General features: G+C 39.2%; 1 protein-coding gene across 1 annotated transcript; it reads left to right on the top strand.

Annotated features, from left to right (window-relative positions):
• The first annotated feature begins 244 nt into the window (after positions 1–244).
• Positions 245–637, top strand: LOC107759034 (ethylene-responsive transcription factor ERF096-like). The gene has a single exon (XM_016576900.2). It carries the CDS (start codon positions 245–247, stop codon positions 635–637), a length of 393 nt encoding a protein of 130 aa, XP_016432386.1.
• The last annotated feature ends 20,542 nt before the right edge of the window (positions 638–21,179 follow it).

Below are 21,179 nucleotides of genomic sequence, written 5' to 3'. Positions count from 1 at the left end.
AGTAGAGTCGATCAGTTTCTATAGCCATCATTTGACCAAATCAGATACACTGCATCATAACTTTTTGGTCTCTATAGAAGGTTCTTTTCTAATCTGAACACATTTGGTCCCTCAGATATTCCACCTATTTCATTCTCAGCCATTCTTTTTGCCAAACTATAACACCTTTTTTGCAAAAATGTACCCTTTATAAATTAGCCACCTTGAAAATTAAACCATATTATTGCATGAAAAAACACTGAACATGGACGAAAGAGGCAAAATTAAGGACAATACTGAAGAGGTGAAATATAGAGGTGTTAGAAAGAGGCCATGGGGGAAATTTGCTGCTGAAATTCGCGATACTTCGCGACAAGGAGGGGTTCGTGTTTGGCTCGGGACATTTACTACTGCAGAAGAAGCAGCTAGGGCTTATGATAAAGCTGCTTATTCTATGAGGGGAAATTTGGCAATTCTTAATTTTCCTGAGGAGTATAATTTGCCTAGTAGTTCTTCTCATTTCAACACGGGTTCTTCTTCAATGGCTTCATCTTCAGTACAGGAAAGAAACGAGCAAGTTCTTGAACTTGAGTATCTGGATGATAAGTTGCTCGAGGAACTTCTTGATTGTGATGAACATGCAAACAAGAGGAAATGAAGTATCATTAACATCTCTTGTATCACTATAAAGCTAAGTATTTCGCGTAATATCTACTAATAAACCTCACATGTACGAGGATTACAATAAAAAAACCACCTTCTGCATGAAGGAGGGGACATAAAATCTTACCTCCTCGTCGTACGTAATTAGAGTTGGAGGGGCCAACTATTTATTATATTGGTGGTGCATGTCATGATATGGAATTATATGCACAAAAGAGAAGGAGGCTTGTGTTGTATATATATTCCAAATCATGTTTGTGTGAATTAATGTGTGCTAATTACCTTAATGTGGAATGAAGGCTATTTGATGCAGCTTGTTCTACAGTAGTTTAACATCTTTGACTTCATTTTCTTTGCCAAAACGATAATAATGTTGTAGCATTCTAATTTTTGTTTTGCCTATTCTATAAACTGAATCTATTTCAATCAATAGTATTATATAGAGATGTTTTTTTGGTACCAATTTTGTCCAGTTTGCCTCATGCTTCAACTTTGTTACATTGTGCTAAGGATGGTCAATTAACTATCCTTCGTCGAAAAATACCAATTTGGTCCATACAGTTTGCCTCGTGCTTCAACTTTGTTACATTGTGCTAAGGATGGTCAATTAACTATCCTTCGTCGAAAAATACCAATTTGGTCCATACAGTTTGCCTCGTGCTTCAACTTTGTTACATTGTGCTAAGGATGGTCAATTAACCGTCCTTCGTAAAAAAATACCAATTTGGTCCATACAGTTTGCCTCATGCTTCAACTTTGTTATATTATGCTAAGAATGGTCAATTAACCATCCTTCGTCGAAAAATACACTATATATATAGATATATATAAGATTAGGTTTTAGATGTATATAATATATATTGAACGCCCTTTGTCGGGGAATTATTTTCTACGTCTTTCAAATTTAAACACCTTTGTTGAAATTTCTGGTTTTGCCACTATGTTCAAGGTGTGACCATCTCATCGAAAGTTAAAGTTATCCTATATAATTTTAACGCTGTGCAAATCTTTTACAAAACTGGCTACAACTTAAATACCATCGCACAATATGGCTGTCCCATATAATTTTTTAGCAGTCTTTGAAATGTAGAAGAAGTAAGGGATAAGTTGGTCCAGAACAAAGCTTTCAGCATCTCCAATGGGCTTTTGTGTGGGCTTTTCTGTTGAAAAGGCTGTACAAAGATACATTCACAATTAAGCAAGTTACATATTTGGCCAGTCTATTAGCAAGTATGTATTTTTTTTTGCATGTTATACATTAATATACAAAACTATATACATTTTTTCGGCTATTATTTTTAAAAAAAATAATACTGTATAGCTATTCTCAAAATAATAGTAGAAAAAAGTGTGTGTATGTATGTATGTATGTATGTATGTATATGTATATATATGTGTGAATGTATGTGTGTGTGTGTGTGTGTGTGTGTGTATATATATATATATATATATATATATATATATATATATATATATATATATATATTTATATGTTATATACAAATTTTATATATTTTTGCAGCTAACAGATGAATAATTTCTTTTAATATTTGCCCTTATTTACATAGGTTATACTGTATAATTTTCCCTTCAAAATTGTCGAGCCCATTTCATAGGCCCAATATGAAACTCAGCTATCAAGAGGAAAGTTATATGTGAGACTTACTTTTTCCTTTTGTTCAAAATGATACTTGTATTTTACCTTTTCATATACAATTTGTTTTAGAGTTTATTCAAAAACGAAAAGCTAGCACGATCCTATCTCCAATTTACCTAAATATGTTATTCTTTTAGGTTCTAATATATAATTAGTTCAAATGAAGTTGACTATTTGAGTGAGCTAGTCATGTTCTTTTCCTCTTTAAACATTCAATATCTAAAATTTAATGATCCAACTAATCTAAATTTGCAAAGTAAATATCAATTAAGGAAGTAAAATATAACTAGTTGTCACGTCATATCCCATGAAAATATGTCAACAAGTAATGTTCGGCCAAAAATACATATATTTACCCATTATTATCTTATATTTTAGTACTTTTAATCGTCATTTGAGTATTGTTATATTATCGTTTTATGTGCTTAATATTATGTTTTAACTGTATATAAATAAAACGGTGTGAAGATAAAAAGATGTGGAGCAAAATTGAATAAAACACGAAAGAAAAAGAAAGAAAATTAAAATAATAAAAAAAGGGGACACCCTTGGGTTTTGTCCCCCAAGTGGAGACAACAAAGGAAAATTTTACAATTCAAAAGAAGAATCGAAAGAATTGGAGACGGAAAGAATTGAAACGCTACTGCCTCCGGCGCCAGCGCCAGCGCCCTGGACGCTGGGCAGGGGCGGATTTAGGGGGCGCACGGGATTCACTAGAACCCCCTTCGCCGAAAAAATACATTGTATATATAAGACAAAATTTATTTTTTACCTCTATATATTAAGTTTTGAACCCCCTTAACACAATCTAAAAGTGTAGTTTAGTGGTCAAGGGGGTTCAAAATCTACATCAATTCCCACTAGATACAATTTTTTTTTGAACCCCCTTCGTGGAGATCCTGCCTCCGCCACTGACGCTGGGTACGTGAATTTTGTCCAAATTCGTGTAGGACAAGGTTATTTCGGTCCTAAACGACCCCAACTCGTACAAAAGAGGTTCTAAACCTAATTTGATGGGGATCTAACATACTTTGAAGGAGAATTCATGTGGAGGAACACACACCACGCTGGGAGGAGGCTTCTAACTAGTTTTTCTTCCACTACTAGAAATCCGGTAATTAGCGACCCAAAAAAGTGACCAACGTCCAAACACGCTTGGTCGCTATTTTGGTGGCCGTTCTAGTATACCGGCCAAGGTTGATCGCTAATTACTGACCAAGGTTGGTCGCAAAGGTAAAAGGACTAACTGTGCAATTTAAAGCACATACCGACCAACTTTGGTCGGTAATAATATTTTAATAATTTAATTTTATCAACCAAAGTTGGTCGGTATATTTAAATTACGTTATGTTATTAATTATTAAAATTTAAAAATTACCGACCAAAGTTGATCGGTAAAGTAAAATATATATTTTTTTAAAAAAATTAAAATTTAACCATACCGACCAAAGTTGGTCGGTAAAATTGAAATCTGGGTAATCCTTGTCCAATAACCGACCAACTTTGGTCGGTAATTTTTTATTTTTTATTTTTTTTAAACTTAAGCGACCAAGGTTGGTTGCTAATCAGCAGATTATTTTTTTTAATTAAGAATCAACCAACTTTGGTCGGTTTTCTGGGTTTTAATTCTGGCATAAAATGCCTGTTTTGGCAGCTACACCACCTGCCAACATACTAAAATTCCTAAACAACAACAAAAACAATACAACAATAACAACACAACAACAACAACAATAACAACAACAACATCACAACAACAACAACATCACAATAATAACAACAACAACAACAACAACACAATTCAATAAATACATTAAAACTAACAAATTAAAGTTCAACAGAACTAAAAAAATCCAAAACCAAGTTAAAACTTATTACAACTAGTTCAAAACCGATTCTATTTGTCTAATTTAAAGTATATAAAAGTCAAGGAGTGTTTTGTACAACATCATCATCACCGTCTGATGAACTTTCATCTAAAAGACAGTGTCGAGAAAGGTCTTGTGGAGGACGGGAAGAACGACCACAGGGAGGACGGGAGGAACGATCATGGGGATGACGGAAGGAATGCTCATGTTCAAGTCGAGCCTCTGGCAATAACTCACGAGACCGGGACAACGGAAAAGCTCCAGTAGATAGGAGAGTTCTGATCTGAGCTTGCATGCCAAGGAACTGAGCATCTCTAACCCTTTCTCTTTCCTTGACCGCTTCTAGCTCGGATGTTAGCTTTGTCACAGTCTCCCGCATAGCGGAAAGGCTCTCCCCATCAAGTTGCTCGCCTTGCGAGGCAGTCCCTATTCTTTGCATTCCACACTTATAGCAATGGAATTTCTTAGTAGGAAGCCCGTATACCTTCCCCTCATTTTGGACCACCAGCAGACTCTATCCATATTCTTTCAGCATCCTCGTCCGAAGGTTGGGTTGGCTCGTCCGATTCACCAGCTGGCTGAGTGCGGATGAATTCCTCCACGTTAGTTTGGTAGCGACCCTATACAAAGATTTAAATTGAATTAGTATTTCAAAATTTATATAAAAGTAAATTAAAATACTTAAAGAAAAGTGAAAGCTTACATATACAGTCGAGGCCCGGTCCTCGACCTACCTTTCTTGATCCGTCTCTTTCTTCTTCTTTACAATATGCGTCTCCTTGAATAGCTCCTCGTGGTTCATTGGACGCCCCAACTTCTTTTCCTGAAAATATAATTAATTTAGTTAATAAACAGAATAGATATAGTTTGAAAATTAAAATAATTTAAGAAATTACGTACCAATCTTCTTTTTATTGTCTCTAGGCTGATCGCACCTCCAGTGTGCAAGGAGCCTCCCTTCTCAGATGCACGAGCTTTCTTTCCTTTTTCGCTGTTCTCTAAGAACTTTTCGGTAAGCTATTGCCTTTGCGTATCATTTGATAAATTTTGAAGTAACCAGTTAGGCTTCTTGTTCTTATTTCTAGCTTCGGAGAAAGTATGCGACAATCGCTTGCGAGCTTTGTGATGGAAATTTGCAGCAACTTCCACGCTATAGCGGTGTTCCTATACACACTTGCTCTGTATTTCAAAAGTTAAATATTATATGAAAATATCATAAATATAAATTATTAAACTGCTTAAAAAAATATTTATACCTTAAATTGATTGAAAATTTGCTCCTTCAGCGAGAATGGAAAATCAGTCCAAGTTGCATAAGGACCATCATAAAGCTTTCTGAAGGCTTTGGTGATTATCCTCATAGTCTTATTACTTGGGATGAACCTGCAATTTAACAATAAAAACACATTAATATCTTAGTAAAAACTTTACAAAACAATAAAAACAAAAATAACAAATAACTCTTACCCATCAGCCTCAGGGACTATGATGATCCTGCCATATCAATCATAATTCACCTCCTCGTCATCATCAGCATCATCGTCCGAAGAATGTATATGAGAGGCATGTGTGGACGGTGTAGGGAGTTAGAGCTATTACCTCGCAGGCGAAGGCCTGAAATAGATGGAGTCGATGATGAAGATGGATGCGATCCCTGTGACTGTGATATAGCTGGATGGACCCCAAGTGGCTGTGATACTGATGGCTGTGACCCGAGTGGCTATGATCCATGTGGCTGTGACATGGATGGATGTGATCCATGCGATGTAGATGGCTGTGATCCACGTGGTTGTGAGGAAGCTGGACTGTATGTTGGACGTATAGTCCTATGGCCCTGTGATGAAAAACCTGGTGTCTCCATGAAGTTGTAGGGCTCGTGATGCTATGGCAGCTCAGTATAGCCATCGGGTGGAGGATAAGACATAGGCATAGGCATCTCTGAAGAGGGTGGAGCAGATGGAGTATTATTTTCTACCCTTCTCTTTCCCTTCCTACCCTTTTCTCGACCCCGAGAACCACTAGGGTTATTGTTACCTTAACCCTTGATTGCCATCTACATAATATAATACATATTTAGATTGAAACATATAATAAACTAGCTATAAAACGAGAGTTATTTAAAAAACCAACTTTTTAAAGCTCATCGACGTATTTTTCCTCGTTCGAGAATTCATCGTCCTCACTTGTTTGAGCTTCATCAGTTGATTCTTCGTCTTCATTTTCTATAATTCTTACTTCATTTATATCAACTTCTTCCAATATGTATTCAGGATGGTCCAAATTATTTTCCAGCTGATCGTCCACTATTTGATGAACACTAGAGATATTTTTTTAATATGCAACATCTAACACATTCTCGACTACCACCCTACCTAAAGGCTTAGTTTTTATTACAACCCACCAATCGAACTTATTCTGCCACAATGGATAGGGAGCATAATACACTTGTCTAACATTATGTGCAATTATGAAAGGATCATAGCGATCATACTCCCTCGTATGATTAACCTCAATTATGTTGTATTAGTTGTGTACTCTTTTATCTTTTGTTGGATTTGGGTCAAACCACTTGCATCTAAAGAGTATCAATTTCTTATATGGCCAACCTGTATATTCTAGTTCTATTATTTCTTTGAGCACACCATAATAATCAATATCTCCAACTTGGTTGCCATCACCACCTTGAACCCACACCCCGTTGTTGTTGTTATTTTTATTTTTAGAGCAATCTTCTATATGAAACTTATAACCATTCACTACGTACTTAGACATTGTTGTGACCTGAAGCCTAGGTCCCCAAGATATATCTATCAAAAATTGATTTGCACCATTATTTGGATCATTTACCTACATAGTATTAAAAAAATCATAAGTTAGCATAACTTACAAACATTATTTACCTACATAGTATTAGAACATTATCTAGATAAACTTACAAATTGTTTGAACCACGTATCAAATCTCGTATATACAGCATCATGGCCAAATTGACCCACGAAGTGACTGTGACACATCAAATATTTTTAGTAGTTGCATCGAGATGTAATCACAGTAAATTTTATATAACTAATAAATCAATACTTACTTGAGAAATGGTACAACTTCGGGACAATTTAGCAACACATGAAGTGTAGCTGACTTGTACTCCATATCACTCAAACTTCTCTTATCCTTAGAACATCGGCCTGGTTAATTGAATATGGACATTGGCGGATATAATGGATCATTCACACATTTGATTGTGTGCCTATTGGGCCTATTCCTAGAACATGGCACGTTACTCTCAAAATAATAAGAACAAAAATGAGCAGTTTCCTTTGCAAGATAAGCTTCGCATATAGATCCTTCAATCCTATTCCTCTGCTTAACAAATTGTTTGCATTTGCCAATTGTCCTATACAATGTCATGTTAGCCAAAAACATTCAAATAAAACAGAAACTTACATCAAACTTATAATATTACCTCTCAAAGGGATACATCCATCTGCATTGAACATGCCCTCCAAGTTATGCCTTGTGTACAAGGTGGATTGGAAGGTGTTCCATCACATCAAAAAAATCACATGGAAATATCTTTTCCATCTTACTAGAAGTTACACGAATGTTTTGATCCATCCGGAGTAGGTTTTCTTCCCTTAATGTGGTAGAACACAAGTCTTTGAAAAATAAACTAATCTCTGTGATGGGTTTCCAGATTCTTTCAGGCAAACCACAAAATGCAATAGACACTAAGGTCTCCATGAAAATATGGCAGTCATGACTTTTCAAATGGCTCAACTTCCCTATCTCCTTATCTACTTTTTTTCCAACATTCGATGCATAACTCTCAGGCATCTTCAATTTCGTAACCAAATCACAAATTTGCCGTCTTTCCTCCAAAGTGAATGTGTAACTTGCTTTGGGCTTGAACACCTTACCATTATTTGTTGTCTGCAAGTATAATTCAGGCCACCTGCAATATTCTTGTAAGTCCATTCTAGCCTTCGGGTTATCCTTTGTCTTACCTTTAACATCCATCACTGTATTGAACAAATTGTCAAAATAATTCTTCTCAATATGCATGACATCAAGGTTGTGACGAAGAAGATTATCCTTCCAATAAGGCAACCCCCAAAATATACTCTGTTTCGTCCAATTATGAGTAACACCGTATCCGGAGAATCTATAAGGTGGAGCTTTAGTAACTTTACTGAAGTTCTGGACCTCTCCCAAATTTCCTCACCTGAAAGTATCGGAGGGGGGAATCATATTTCATCTTTTTTGAATGCATTTTTCATCCTTCTAAACTCATGATCATGAGGCAAGAATTGACGATGACAATCAAACCATGATTGTTTTCGGCCATGTTTCAAAGTGAGCGTTTTACTATTTTCCATGCAGTAAGGACAAGCTAGTTTTCCGGCAGTCATCCACCCAGACAACATTACATACGCAGGAAAATCGTTAATAGTCCACATTAAATTAGCACACAAATTGAAATTCTGCTTGGTTGATATGTCATATGTTTCAACACCATCATACCATAATTGTTCTAGCTCATCAATCAAAGGTTGGAAATATACATCAATCAAAATTTTCGGATTACGTGAACCGGGGATAATACAATTTAAGAATATATATGGACTAGTCATGCACAACTCAGGTGGTAGATTATAAGGTGTAAGAAAGACATGCCAACATGAATATGGTGTCGCAGATATAGAAAAAGGCGTGAAGCCATCCGCACACAGACCTAACCGAATGTTCCTTGGTTCACTAGCAAAATCTGGATATGTCCTATCAAAGTGCTTCCAAGCTTCTCCATCTGAAGGATGATACATTACACCAGATTGTCTTCTATTTTCAAAGTGTCATATCATATGGGGAGCAGAACTCATCGACGCATATAACCTCTTTAACCTAGGTATAAGAGGTAAATGATGCATCGCCTTGATAGCGACCATATTCCCGCTGGAAAGCCTTTTGAAACGAGGCTTTTTGCAAAATTTTCAACTGTTTAAAGTTGCATCATCTTTATAATATAATATGTAACCATCTTCACAACAATCAATTCTCATTGACAAAAGTCCTAACTTAGAAACCAATATCTTTGCCTTAAAGAAATCACCAGATAACTTGATATTAGGGTCAACTAGTTCATCATAAGGTCAATGAAAGAGTCCATGGCTTGAGAAATATTCCAATCAGATTTTATACTTAGTAATCTAACTGCAACAGACAGCTCGGAGTGCGGACTTTCTTTACATAGTGGACGGCTAGCTCCCTCTAACTGTTCATAAAAATATTTTACGTCATCATTAGGAGTTTGTTCACATTTTCATTGGGCTCACCCCTGAAGTGCATCCCAAAAGCATTCGTAACCATATCATGAATTCTAGAATCACGATTTGTATTCTCCACCGATCAACTACTTTCACCAATAATCATGTTATGAAATATCCCATGGATACCAGCGATCTCTCCATGATTAGTCCACACAAAGTAATTCTCTATAAACCCCTTCCTATAAAAATGAAGCTTAACTACCTTCGGTTTTTCAAACTTCATACAGTCACATCTGACACAAGGGCACCTAATTACTCCTTCACTTTGGTAAGGTGGAAGTGACATTACATGTCTAATAAAGTTATCAACTCCTTCTAAAAAATCCTCTTGCAATCCCCGATGATTAGGATAATTCCTATTGTACATCCAAGTACGATGTTCCATCTATACAAATAAAACAAGAACTAATTAATTTAGTTAATTCATATCATAATCTTTTTTTAGTTAATTATTATCCTAGAAAGTCCAATTCATATCCTAAAATTTTAATTTATAAACTAAAAGTCCAATTCATATCCTAAAAGTTCAATTCATATCCTAAAAGTTCAATTCATATCCTAAAAGTTCAATTCAGATCCTAAAATTTCAATTTATAAACTAAAAGTTCAATTCATGAACTAAAAGTTCAACTACAAATCCTAAAAGTTCACTTCCTATCCTAAAATTTCAATTTATAAACTAAAATTTCAATTCATAAACTAAAAGTTCAATTCATAAACTAAAAGTTCAATTCATAAACTAAAAATTCAATTCATATCCAAAAGGTCCAATTCATAAACTAAAAGTTCAACTACAAATCCTAAAATTTCAATTTATAAACTAAAAGTTCAATTCATATCCAAAAAGTTCAATTCATAAACTAAAAATTTAATTCATATCCAAAAGGTCCAATTCATAAACTAAAAGTTCAACTACAAATCCTAAACCCTACATTCTAACTAAACTATTCAAGACTATACAAAGTATAATTCCAACCTTACTAAACTATTTAAGATTAATTAAACTAATTAGTTAATAAAATCAATAAACAAAACTAATTAAAACAAGACCTAAACACCAGTCCTCAATAAAATACAATGTTCAAAGAATTGAAACACTAAAATACAATGTTCAACTAATTGAAACAACAACTAGAAATAACAAAGAAATGGGTTGTAATTCAAACCTAGAATTTTTAGGTGGAGAAGGAGAGGGGCAGCAGTCCTAAAAGCAGTGGCAGCGGCAGCTCCGGCGATGGCGACGGGCGGTGGCTACATGGGGTGGGGAATGGGATTTGTGTGAGGGAAATAGAGAAGGGGAGGGGAAGGTACTGAGGGAGGAGTTAGGGAAATTTTGGGGAAGAAAATAAGAGAAATGGGGGGAAAACCCGTATTTCAGTCTATTTTTCAGAATTACCGACCAACATTGGTCGGTAATTTGGTCGGTACATAAAGTGTTGACCGTTTGACCAAATACCGACCAACTTTGGTCGGTTTTAAAAAAAAAACTAAATTCTTTTTTTCGTTTTTATTTTTTAAAATATTATAAGCTATAAAAAATTATTATAAACTATAAAAAATGTCAACTGTACTATAAATATTTATTTTATTTAACTACAACTATTTTAAATAATTATAAACTATAAGCAAAATCTTTACAAAAATTTATATTAACTAGATAATTACTTTTAATAGATTATAATAACATCTATGTAAGTAAATTTTTAAGTTATATTTAAGTATATGAGTAATTTAACACACACAAATAAACTATATTGTAATTGATGATCAATCTTATACATTATTACGTACATACGAATAATTAATCAATTGATAAACCAATATAATATTATTCTATTTTTGGTCCAGACGTTTTGTTTTTTATATTAATCGATATAGGTCAAAATATTTTGTTTTTAATAGTCATCGATGCATCTAAATAAGATATAAGTCGATGAATCAATTTACAAGTCTATCAATCCCTAAAAGAACTCGGCCCTGTGTTCCTAGCGCTTCATGTTATATATATACGACTATCAAAGTGTATACACACACACACACACAACCACTTCATTGTAATACTTTAACTACATATATAGCATGTTATTGTATATGTTACTGTATTCATTAGTTGTATTATAACAGAGATTACATTCTGTCACGACCCTAAATCCGGACCCGATCGTGATGGCGCCTCTCATGAATATAAGGTCAGCCGACACTTTCCCATTTCAGTTTTAAGCAATTAAACAATAAGAATTAAGTCTAAAACGTAGTAAATAATCCAAAAGCAAGCAATGAACATTACAGTTTGTGAAAATAAAACCCAACACAGCCCGATATCGGGGTGTCACTATTCATGAGCAATCTATCGATACACTACAAGTCTGAAATGTCTACCAAGCTATTACAAAATAACTGAGAAAGAGAAAGAAATGAGATAAGAGGGAGAAGCACGAGACTTCGGACGCCAAGCAACTACTTCGTGAACTCCGAAATTTGCCGGGAGATCTCAACTCTCGCTAGCAAGATCAGCAACGTCTGAATCTACATACGGGGTGCAGAGAGTAAAGTGAGTACTCCAACTCAGAGAGTAATAATCATAAATAAAGATTGAAAGCAAAAAACCATGTAAGGCACATTATAGACTATAAGGAAGCAGTAAAAGCCGGTAAGATAGTAAAGTAGTAAAGATGTGCAAAATTAATGAGTTCCGTTTAAAACTTCATAAAAATGACTTTTTAACAATTTAAGCATGCAAATGACAGACAGATAGGAAAGATAAACACATAAAGGATTGCACCTCGGGAAATATCACAGAACAACACCAGCCCCTCGGGCTATCTCTCACATCACAATGGGTATCCGCGCTCACTGGGGGTGTGTAGACTCCTGGAGGGCCCCCTTACGGCCCAAGTGCAATATCAAGCTATCTCGTGGCATCATCACTAGGCTCTCGACCTCATATCAACAAGCCATCTCGTGGCGTATAAATCTCAGGTCCTCGGCCTCATAATCATAGTCAATGTTTCCTCACAACATAGGCCCTCGACCTTACTCAGTCAAAAATCCTCACAAGCCACTCAGGCAATAGTAAAACATGATTCTCAGCCCAAAATATCATTTAAGTGTTAAAACACAGTAAACATGGTTGAGTTATGAAAACAATGGAATATAGCATGACTGAGTTCAAGTATAAAGTCAAAATAATAAAGGAAATATCAATAAAAATCTCCTAAGGGTTCAAATAGTTGGCACGAAGCCCAAACATGGCATTCAGCCCAAAACATGATGATAGTAAATAGTTTTCAGTTAAATACACAGTAAAATAGTCATTTGGGATGGACTAAGTCACAATCCCCAACAGTGCATGACCCCACGCTCATCATCTAGCGTGTGCGTCACCTCAATATAGCACAACGATGTGTAATCCGAGGTTTTATACCCTCAGGACATCATTTACAATCATTACTCACCTCAATCTGGTCAAATCTCTAGCCCGCGATGCCTTTGCCCCTCGAATCGGCCTCCACTCGCGTCGAATCTATCCAAAATCAGAATCACGGCGTCAAAATATGCTAAGGGAACGAAGCCCAAGCGAAAATAATCAATATACAACACAAATCCCAAAATTACCAAAATCCAACCCCCGGGACCACGTTTCGGAATTCAATAATTTTTACATTTATATATTTCTTATCTCCCCACGAGTTTATACATATCAAAAGTTCTGAAATCCGACCTCAAATGGTCTTCCAAATCCTCAATCAAAGGTCTAAGTTTTCAAGCCCTAGTTTCCCCAAACTTTGATCCTTAAATTCCATTAATTACAAGTCTAATCCGTGAAATAATACTATAGAAACGAGTTTTTAGGTCCAAAATCCTTACCTCAATGAAGTTCCCTTGAATTCTCTCCTCAAAATCACCCAAAATTCCAGAAATTCACTTTTAAAATGATGAAACCCTATGAAAATCGCGAAGGAAGAAATATATACATTCTGGCCCAGGCATTTTCGCATTTGCGGCCAATTTCCCGCTTCTGCGGTCAAAACCACCGCATCTGCGGTCCTCACTTAAGTTCCTATTTTCCGCATATGCGATACAATATCCGCACCTGCACCATCGTAGGTGCGGTCCTCCTAACCGCTTCTGCGATTTCTACCTCCCTAGCTCCTTTCTGCTTCTGCGGCTCCCTTCCTCGCACCTGCGGCATCCCACCTGCGGTCCCCAATCCGCAAGTGCGGAAATACCAGAAGTAGAAAAATCTACACCTTCAATAAAATCTCAAACTCTCCATCAACCATCCGAAATCACCCCGAGGCCCCCGGGACCTCAACCAAAATCTCAAACATAACCCAAAACCTTATTCAAACTTATACCAATCTTCAAAATACCTCAAACAACACCGAATCAACCAAAACACATCAGATTCAAGCCTAAGTTTTCAAAATCTTCCAAATTACGCTTTTGATCAAAAACCCAACCAAACCACGTCCAAATGACCTGAAACTTTGCACACACCTCCCAAATGACACCACAGAACTACTTCAACTCTCATAATTCCATTCCGACCCCTATATCAAAATTTCACCTATCAACCGGTAATCGCCAAAATATCAACTTCGCCAAAATATCAACTTCACCAATTCAAGACTAAATTTACTCCGAACCTCCAAAACTCATTCCAATCACGTTCCTAAGTCCCAAATCACCTCCCGAAGCTATCCGAACCATCAAAACTCATATTCGAGCCCTCTAACACATAAGTCAACATCCGGTTGACTTTTTCAACTTAAGCTTCCTCAAAAGAGACTAAGTGTCTCAAACCTTACCAAATCCTTTCTGAACTCGAGTCAACCAACCCGATCACATATAGAACTGATGGACAAAGCAATTAGAAGCAGAAATGGGAGGGGGGAACGAAGCGGTAACTTATGAGACGACTGGTCGGGTCGTCACATCCTCCCCAACTTAAACAAACATTCGTCCTCAAACGAGTCAAGAAACATACCTGAAGCCTCAAACAGATGAGGATATCTGCTCCGCATCTCCTGCTCGATCTCCTAGGTAGCCTCCTCCATGGGCCAACCTCTCTACTGCACTTTCACTGAAGCTATATCTTTTGACCTCAACTTTCGAACCTGATGCTCCAAAATAGCTGTTGGCTCCACATCATAAGTCAAACCACCATCCAACTAGACCGTACTGAAATCCAGAACATGAGACGGATCCCCAATATACTTCCGAAGCATGGAAACATGAAATACCGGGGGCATACTCGATAAGCTGGGTAGCAAAGCACGCTCATAAGCCACCTTCCCAATCCTCTGAAGCACCTCAAAAGGCCCAATGAACCGCGGACTCAATTTCTCTTTCTTCCCAAATCTCATAACACCTTTCATGAGCGAAACCTTCAACAGAACCTTCTCGCCAACCATGTAGGACACATATCAAACCTTCTTGTCAGCGTAACCCTTTTGTCTCGACTGCACTGTACGAAGCCTCTCCTGAATCACCTTCACCTTTTCTAAGGCATCATGCACCAAGTCTGTCCCCAATAGCCTAGCCTCACCCGGCTCAAACCAACCAACTGGAGATCTACATCGTCTCCCATACAAAGCCTCAGATGGAGCCATCTGAATACTCGACTGGTAGCTGTTGTTATAAGCAAACTCTGAAAGCGGTAGAAACTGATCCCATGACCCTCCGAAATCAATGACACAAGCACGCAACATGTCCTCCAATATCTGAATAGTGCGCTTGTACTACTAGTCCGTCTGAGGGTGAAAAGTTATGCTCAACTCAACCTGAGTACCCAACTATCGTTGCACAGACCTCCAAACCTAAGAAGTAAACTAAGTGCCCCTATCTGAGATGATGGAAACTGGGACACCATGCAAACGAACAATCTCCCGGATATAGATCTTTGCCAACCGCTCTGAAGAATAGGTAGTACACACAGGAATGAAGTGCGCGGACTTGGTCAGCCGATCCACAATCACCCAAATAGCATCGAACTTCTTCAAAGTTCGTGGAAGTCCAACTACAAAGTCCACAGTGATCCTCTCCACTTTCACTCTGGAATATCCATCCGCTGAAGCAAGCCACCCAATCTCTAATGCTCATATTTCACCTGCTGGCAATTGAGACACCAAGCTACAAATTCCACAATGTCTTTCTTCATTCTCCTCCACCAATAGTGCTACCTCAAATCCTGATACATCTTCGCGGCACCCGGATGAATGGAATACCGCGAGCTATGGGCCTCCTCCAGAACTAACTCCCGAAGCCCATCCACATTGGCACACAAATCCTGCCCTGCATCCTCAACACCCTATCATTTCCAATAGTCACATCTCTGGCATCATCATGCTGAACTCTATCCTTAAGGACAAGCAAATGCGGATCATCATACTGGCGCTCTCTGATGCGATCATATAAGGAAGACCGAGAAACCACGCAAGCCAATACCTGACTGGGCTCCAAAATATCTAACCTCACGAACCGATTGGCCAAGGCCTAAACATCAACTGCAAGAGGTCTCTCCTCAACTGGAATATATGCCAAACTACCCATACTCACTGTCTTTTGGCTTAAAGCACCGGCCACCACATTGGCCTTTCACGGATGGTACAATATAGTGATATCATAATCCTTAAGCAACTCCAACCACCTCCGCTGCCTCAAATTGAGATATTTCTGTTTGAACAAGTGCTAGAGACTATGATGATCAGTAAACACCTCACAAGACACACCATACAAGTAATGCCTCCAAATCTTCAACGCGTGAACTATGGCAGCCAACTCCAAATCATGAACGTGGTAGTTCTTCTCATGGGGCTTCAACTGACGAGAATCATAAGCAATAACTCTACCCTCCTACATCAATACACAACCAATACTAACTCTTGAAGCATCACAATACATGGTATATGAATCTGAAGTTGATGGCAAAACTAACACTGGAGCTGTGGTCAAAACTGTCTCGAGCTTCTGAAAGCTCTCCTCACACTCATTCGACCATAAAAATGAAGCACCCTTCTGAGTCAACTTGGTCAAGGGCGATGCGATGGATGAAAATCCTTGAACAAATCGGCGATAAGAGCCTGCCAGACCAAGAAAGCTGCGAATCTTTGTGGCTGAGGATGGTCTGGGCCAACTCTGAACCGCCTTTATCTTCTTCGAATCAACCTGAATACCCTCGCTGGACACCACGTGCCCCACGAAAGCCACTGAACTGAGCCAAACTCACACTTGGGGAATTTTGCGTAAATCTTCTCCTCCATCATTCTCTGCGATACAACTCTCAAATGCTCCGCGTGCTCCTCCTGACTACGCGAATACATCAGAATATTATCAATGAAGACTATGACAAACGAGTCAAGATAAGGCCGGAACACGCTGTTCATCAAATGCATGAATGCTGGTGGGCATTGGTCAGCCCAAAAGACATCACCAAGAACTCATAATGACCATATTGGGTCCTGAAAGCCGTCTTAAGAATATCCGAGTCCCTGATCTTCAACTAGTGATAATCCGAATGGAGATAAATCTTGGAGAACACTCTCGTTCCCTGAAGCTGGTCGAATAAATCATCAATGCAAGGCAAATGATATTTGTTCTTAACTGTTACTTTAATTTATTCAATTGGCTATAATCAATGCACATCCTCATAGTGCCACACTTATTCTTCACAAATAGAACCGGCGCCCAAGGTGACACACTAGGTCGAATGAACCCCTTATCAAGAAGTTCCTGAAACTACTCCTTTAACTCCTTCAACTCCGTTGATGCCATACGATACGATAGAATAGAAATAGACTGAGTACCCCGGCATCAGGTCAATACCAAAATTCATATCCCTGTCCGGTGGCATGCTCGGCAGGTCTGCATGAAACACATCAGGAAAATCCCTCATAACTGGAACAGAATCAATACTGGGAGTCTTTGCATCGACATCCCTCACAAAGGCTAGATACGAAAGAAAACCCTTCCCAACCATACACTGGGCTTTCAAGAATGAGATCACTCTACTGGAACATAATCAGTCAAACCTCGCCACTCAATCCATGGCACACCCGGTATAGCCAATGTCACCGTCTTAATATGACAGTCCAGAATAACACGACACTGAGATAGACAATCCATGCCCACAATGACATCAAAATCCACCATACATAATAATAAAAGATCCACTCGGGTCTCCAGACCCCCAATAGTCACCACACACGACCAGTACGCACGGTCTACAATAATAGTATCGCCCACCGGGATAGATACATGAACATGTGAAACAAGAGACTCACAGGGCGTATCCAAATAGTGAGCAAAGTATGATGACACATAAGAAAAGGTGGAACCGGGATCAAATAATATAGAGGCATCTCTGTGGCATACTAAAACAATACCTGTAATAACAGCATCAGAAGCAATAGTATCGGGTCTAGCTGGAAGTGCATAGAAACGGGCCTGACCGCCACCTGATCGACCTCCCCCTCTAGGACGGCCTCTAGCTGACTGACCTTCACCCCTAGCTGGCTGGGTGGGTGGTGATGAAGTACTGGCGCTGAAGCTGATGGCTGACCTCTCTGATGAGATGAACCCGCAAAATGACGAGGGCACTGCCTCCACATATGACCCATTTCTCCACACTTATAACAACTCCCAGGTGCTGGAGAAGGGGACTGAAGGGAACCCCTCGCACAGGAATGACTAGCAGATGCACTCGGCATAGAAGAGCCCTGAACTAATGGAGCACGGGACGAACTCTGAGCTGGAAGGGCACTAAGTGATGACTGGCCCTGATGAGAACTGTGAGAACCATGACTCGATGACGCTCCATGATAACCTGGGCGTGTTGGATGAGCATGCCTGAATGGATGGCCTCTGCCGTGCTGAAACTAACCTCTCGAAGGAGCACCACTATAACTACCAGATTTTCGAGGCCTCTTAGCCTCCCTATCCTCTCTCTATCTATCAGAACCAACCAAATAGTATGACGAGCTAGTTCAGAGGACCTCATCTCATACTATGTCACAGTCATTTCTCCCTGACGCAACCACTCAAACTCCCTACGTAGCTCCTCTCTGTGAGACTGCGGCACATACTTCTCCAGAAAGAGTATGGAGAACTGCTGCCAAGTAAGGGGTGTTGCACCAACAGGCTTACACCTGTCAAAAGCCTCCCACCAAGTGAAGGCAGCTCTAGAAGACTGATAAGTAGTGAAAGCAACCCCGCTGGTCTCCAGAATACCCGTTGTACGAAGCATCCTCTGACACCTATCCAAGAAACCCTGGGCATCCTCGCCCTCTGCACCACCGAAGGTCGGAGGCTGAAGTCTACCAAACCTCTCCAACCTACGCTGCTCGTACTCTGGTATGGAAGGAACTACATAGTCCTGAGCAGCTGCAATTGGCTGGGCTAGATGTGTCCCCGACGTCTGAAGTCCCTGCACGACCTGCTCAGGTGTCCGAGCGGTAGGAGTCTGAGTGCCTCCCCCGGCCTCAGAAGTAGTTGCGGCTGTGGTAACTAAAACCGCCTAATCTAGGCCAGTGCAAACTGATAAGATCTGAGCCAAGGCCTCCTGAAGACCCGGAATCACAATGGGCACAGCTGGTGCCTAAACTGGTTTTGTTGGAGCGTCCATAAATGGGACCTGATCCTAAACTAGGGCGGCTGGTGGATCTGCAGGTGCTGCCCGAGCTGTTGTGCGAGCCACACCTCCGCCTCTACCATGACCGCTTCCTCGGCCTCTAGTGGCCACAACTGGTGGTACTGGTGGTCGTCCGTCCTGACCGGTAGCACGTGTCCTCACCATCTGTGAGAGAATAAAATAGCAGAAGTTTAGTACTCCGATCAACAAAGTCGCACGACAAAAATTTCAAGAATATGAAGTTTTTCCTAAAGGTTCTGCAGCCTCTCAAGGATAAATACAGACATCTTCGTACCGATCCGTGAGACTCTACTAAACCTGCTTATGACTTGTGAGACCTATGTAACCTAGGCTCTGACACCAACTTGTCATGACCCTAAACCCGGACCCGGTCGTGATGGCGCCTCTCGTGAAAACAAGGCCAGCCGACACTTTCCCATTTCAATTTTAAGCAATTAAACAATAAGAATTAAGTCTAAAACGTAGTAAATAATCCAAAAGTAAGTGGTGAACATTACAGTTTGCGGAAATAAAACCCAACACAGCCTGATATCGGGGTGTCACTAGTCATGAGCAATCTATCGATACACTACAAGTCTGAAATGTCTACCAAGCTATTACAGAATAACTGAGAAAGATAAAGAAATGTGATAAGGGGGAGAAGCATGGGACTGCGGACACTAAGCAGCTACCTCGTGAACTACAAAATCTACCTGGAGCTCTCAACTCTCGCTAGCAGGATCAGCAACGCCTGAATCTACACACGGGGTGCAGGGAGTAAAACGAGTACTCCAACTCAGTGAGTAATAATCATAAATAAAAACTGAAAGTAAGAAACCACGTAAGGCACATTATAGACTATAAGGAAGTAGTAAAAGCCGGTAAGATAGTGAAGCAGTAAAGATGTGCAAAATTATTGAGTTCCGTTTAAAGCTTCATAAAAATGACTTTTTAACAATTTAAGCAAGCAAATGACAGGCAGATAGGAAATATAAACACATAAAGGATCGCCCCTCAGGAAATATCACAGAACAACACCAGCCCCTCGAGCTATCTCTCACATCACAATGGGTACCCGCACTCACTGGGGGTGTGCAGACTCCTGGAGGGGCCCCTTACGGCCCAAGCGCAATATTAAGCCTTCTCGTGGCATCATGACTAGGCTCTCGGCCACATATCAACAAGGCATCTCGTGGCGTATAAATCTCAGACCCTCGGCCTCATAATCATAGTCAATGTTTCCTCACAACATAAGCCCTCGGCCTTACTCAGTCAAAAATACTCACAAGCCACTCGAGCAACAGTAAAACAAGATTCTCAGCCCAAAATATCATTTAAAAGATCATTTAAGTGTTAAAACAGAGTAAACATGGCTGAGTTATGAAAACAGTGGAATATAGCATGACTGAGTTCAAGTATAAAGTCAAAATAGTGAGGAAATATCAATAAAAATCCCCTAAGGGTTAGAATAGTTGGCACAAAGCCCAAATATGGCATTCAGCCCAAAACACGATGATAGCAAATAGTTTTCAGTCAAATACGCGGTAAAATAGTCATCCAGGATGGACAAAGTCACAAACCCCAACAGTGCACGACCCCACGCTCGTCATCTAGCATGTGTGTCACCTCAATATAGCACAACGATGTACAATCCGGGGTTTCATACCCTCAGGACATCATTTACAATCATTACTCACCTCAATCAATCTCTAGCCCGTGATGCCTTTGCCCCTCGAATCGGCCTCCACTCGCATCGAAACTATCCAAAATCAAAATCAAGGCGTCAAAATATGCTAAGGGAATGAGGCCCAAGCAAAAATTATCAATATACAACACAAATCCCAAAATTACTAAAACATGACCCCCAGGCCCACGTCTCGGAATTCGATAATTTTTACATCAATAGATTCCTTATCTCACCACGAGTTCATACATACATATCAAAAGTTCTGAAATCCGACCTCAAATGGTCCTTCAAATCCTCAATCAAAGGTCTAAGTTTCCAAGCCCTAGCTTCCCCAAACTTTGATCCTTAAATTCCATTAGTTACAAGTCTA

The sequence above is a fragment of the Nicotiana tabacum genome, chromosome 21, assembly GCF_000715075.1.
Source record: "Nicotiana tabacum cultivar K326 chromosome 21, ASM71507v2, whole genome shotgun sequence".
Taxonomy (NCBI): Eukaryota; Viridiplantae; Streptophyta; class Magnoliopsida; order Solanales; family Solanaceae; genus Nicotiana; species Nicotiana tabacum.
This window is presented reverse-complemented; position numbering and strand designations above follow the sequence as displayed.

Excerpts from the sequence above, each read along its gene's own strand:
- LOC107759034 (XM_016576900.2), top strand. The coding sequence starts at position 245 with ATGGACGAAAGAGGCAAAATTAAGGACAATACTGAAGAGGTGAAATAT.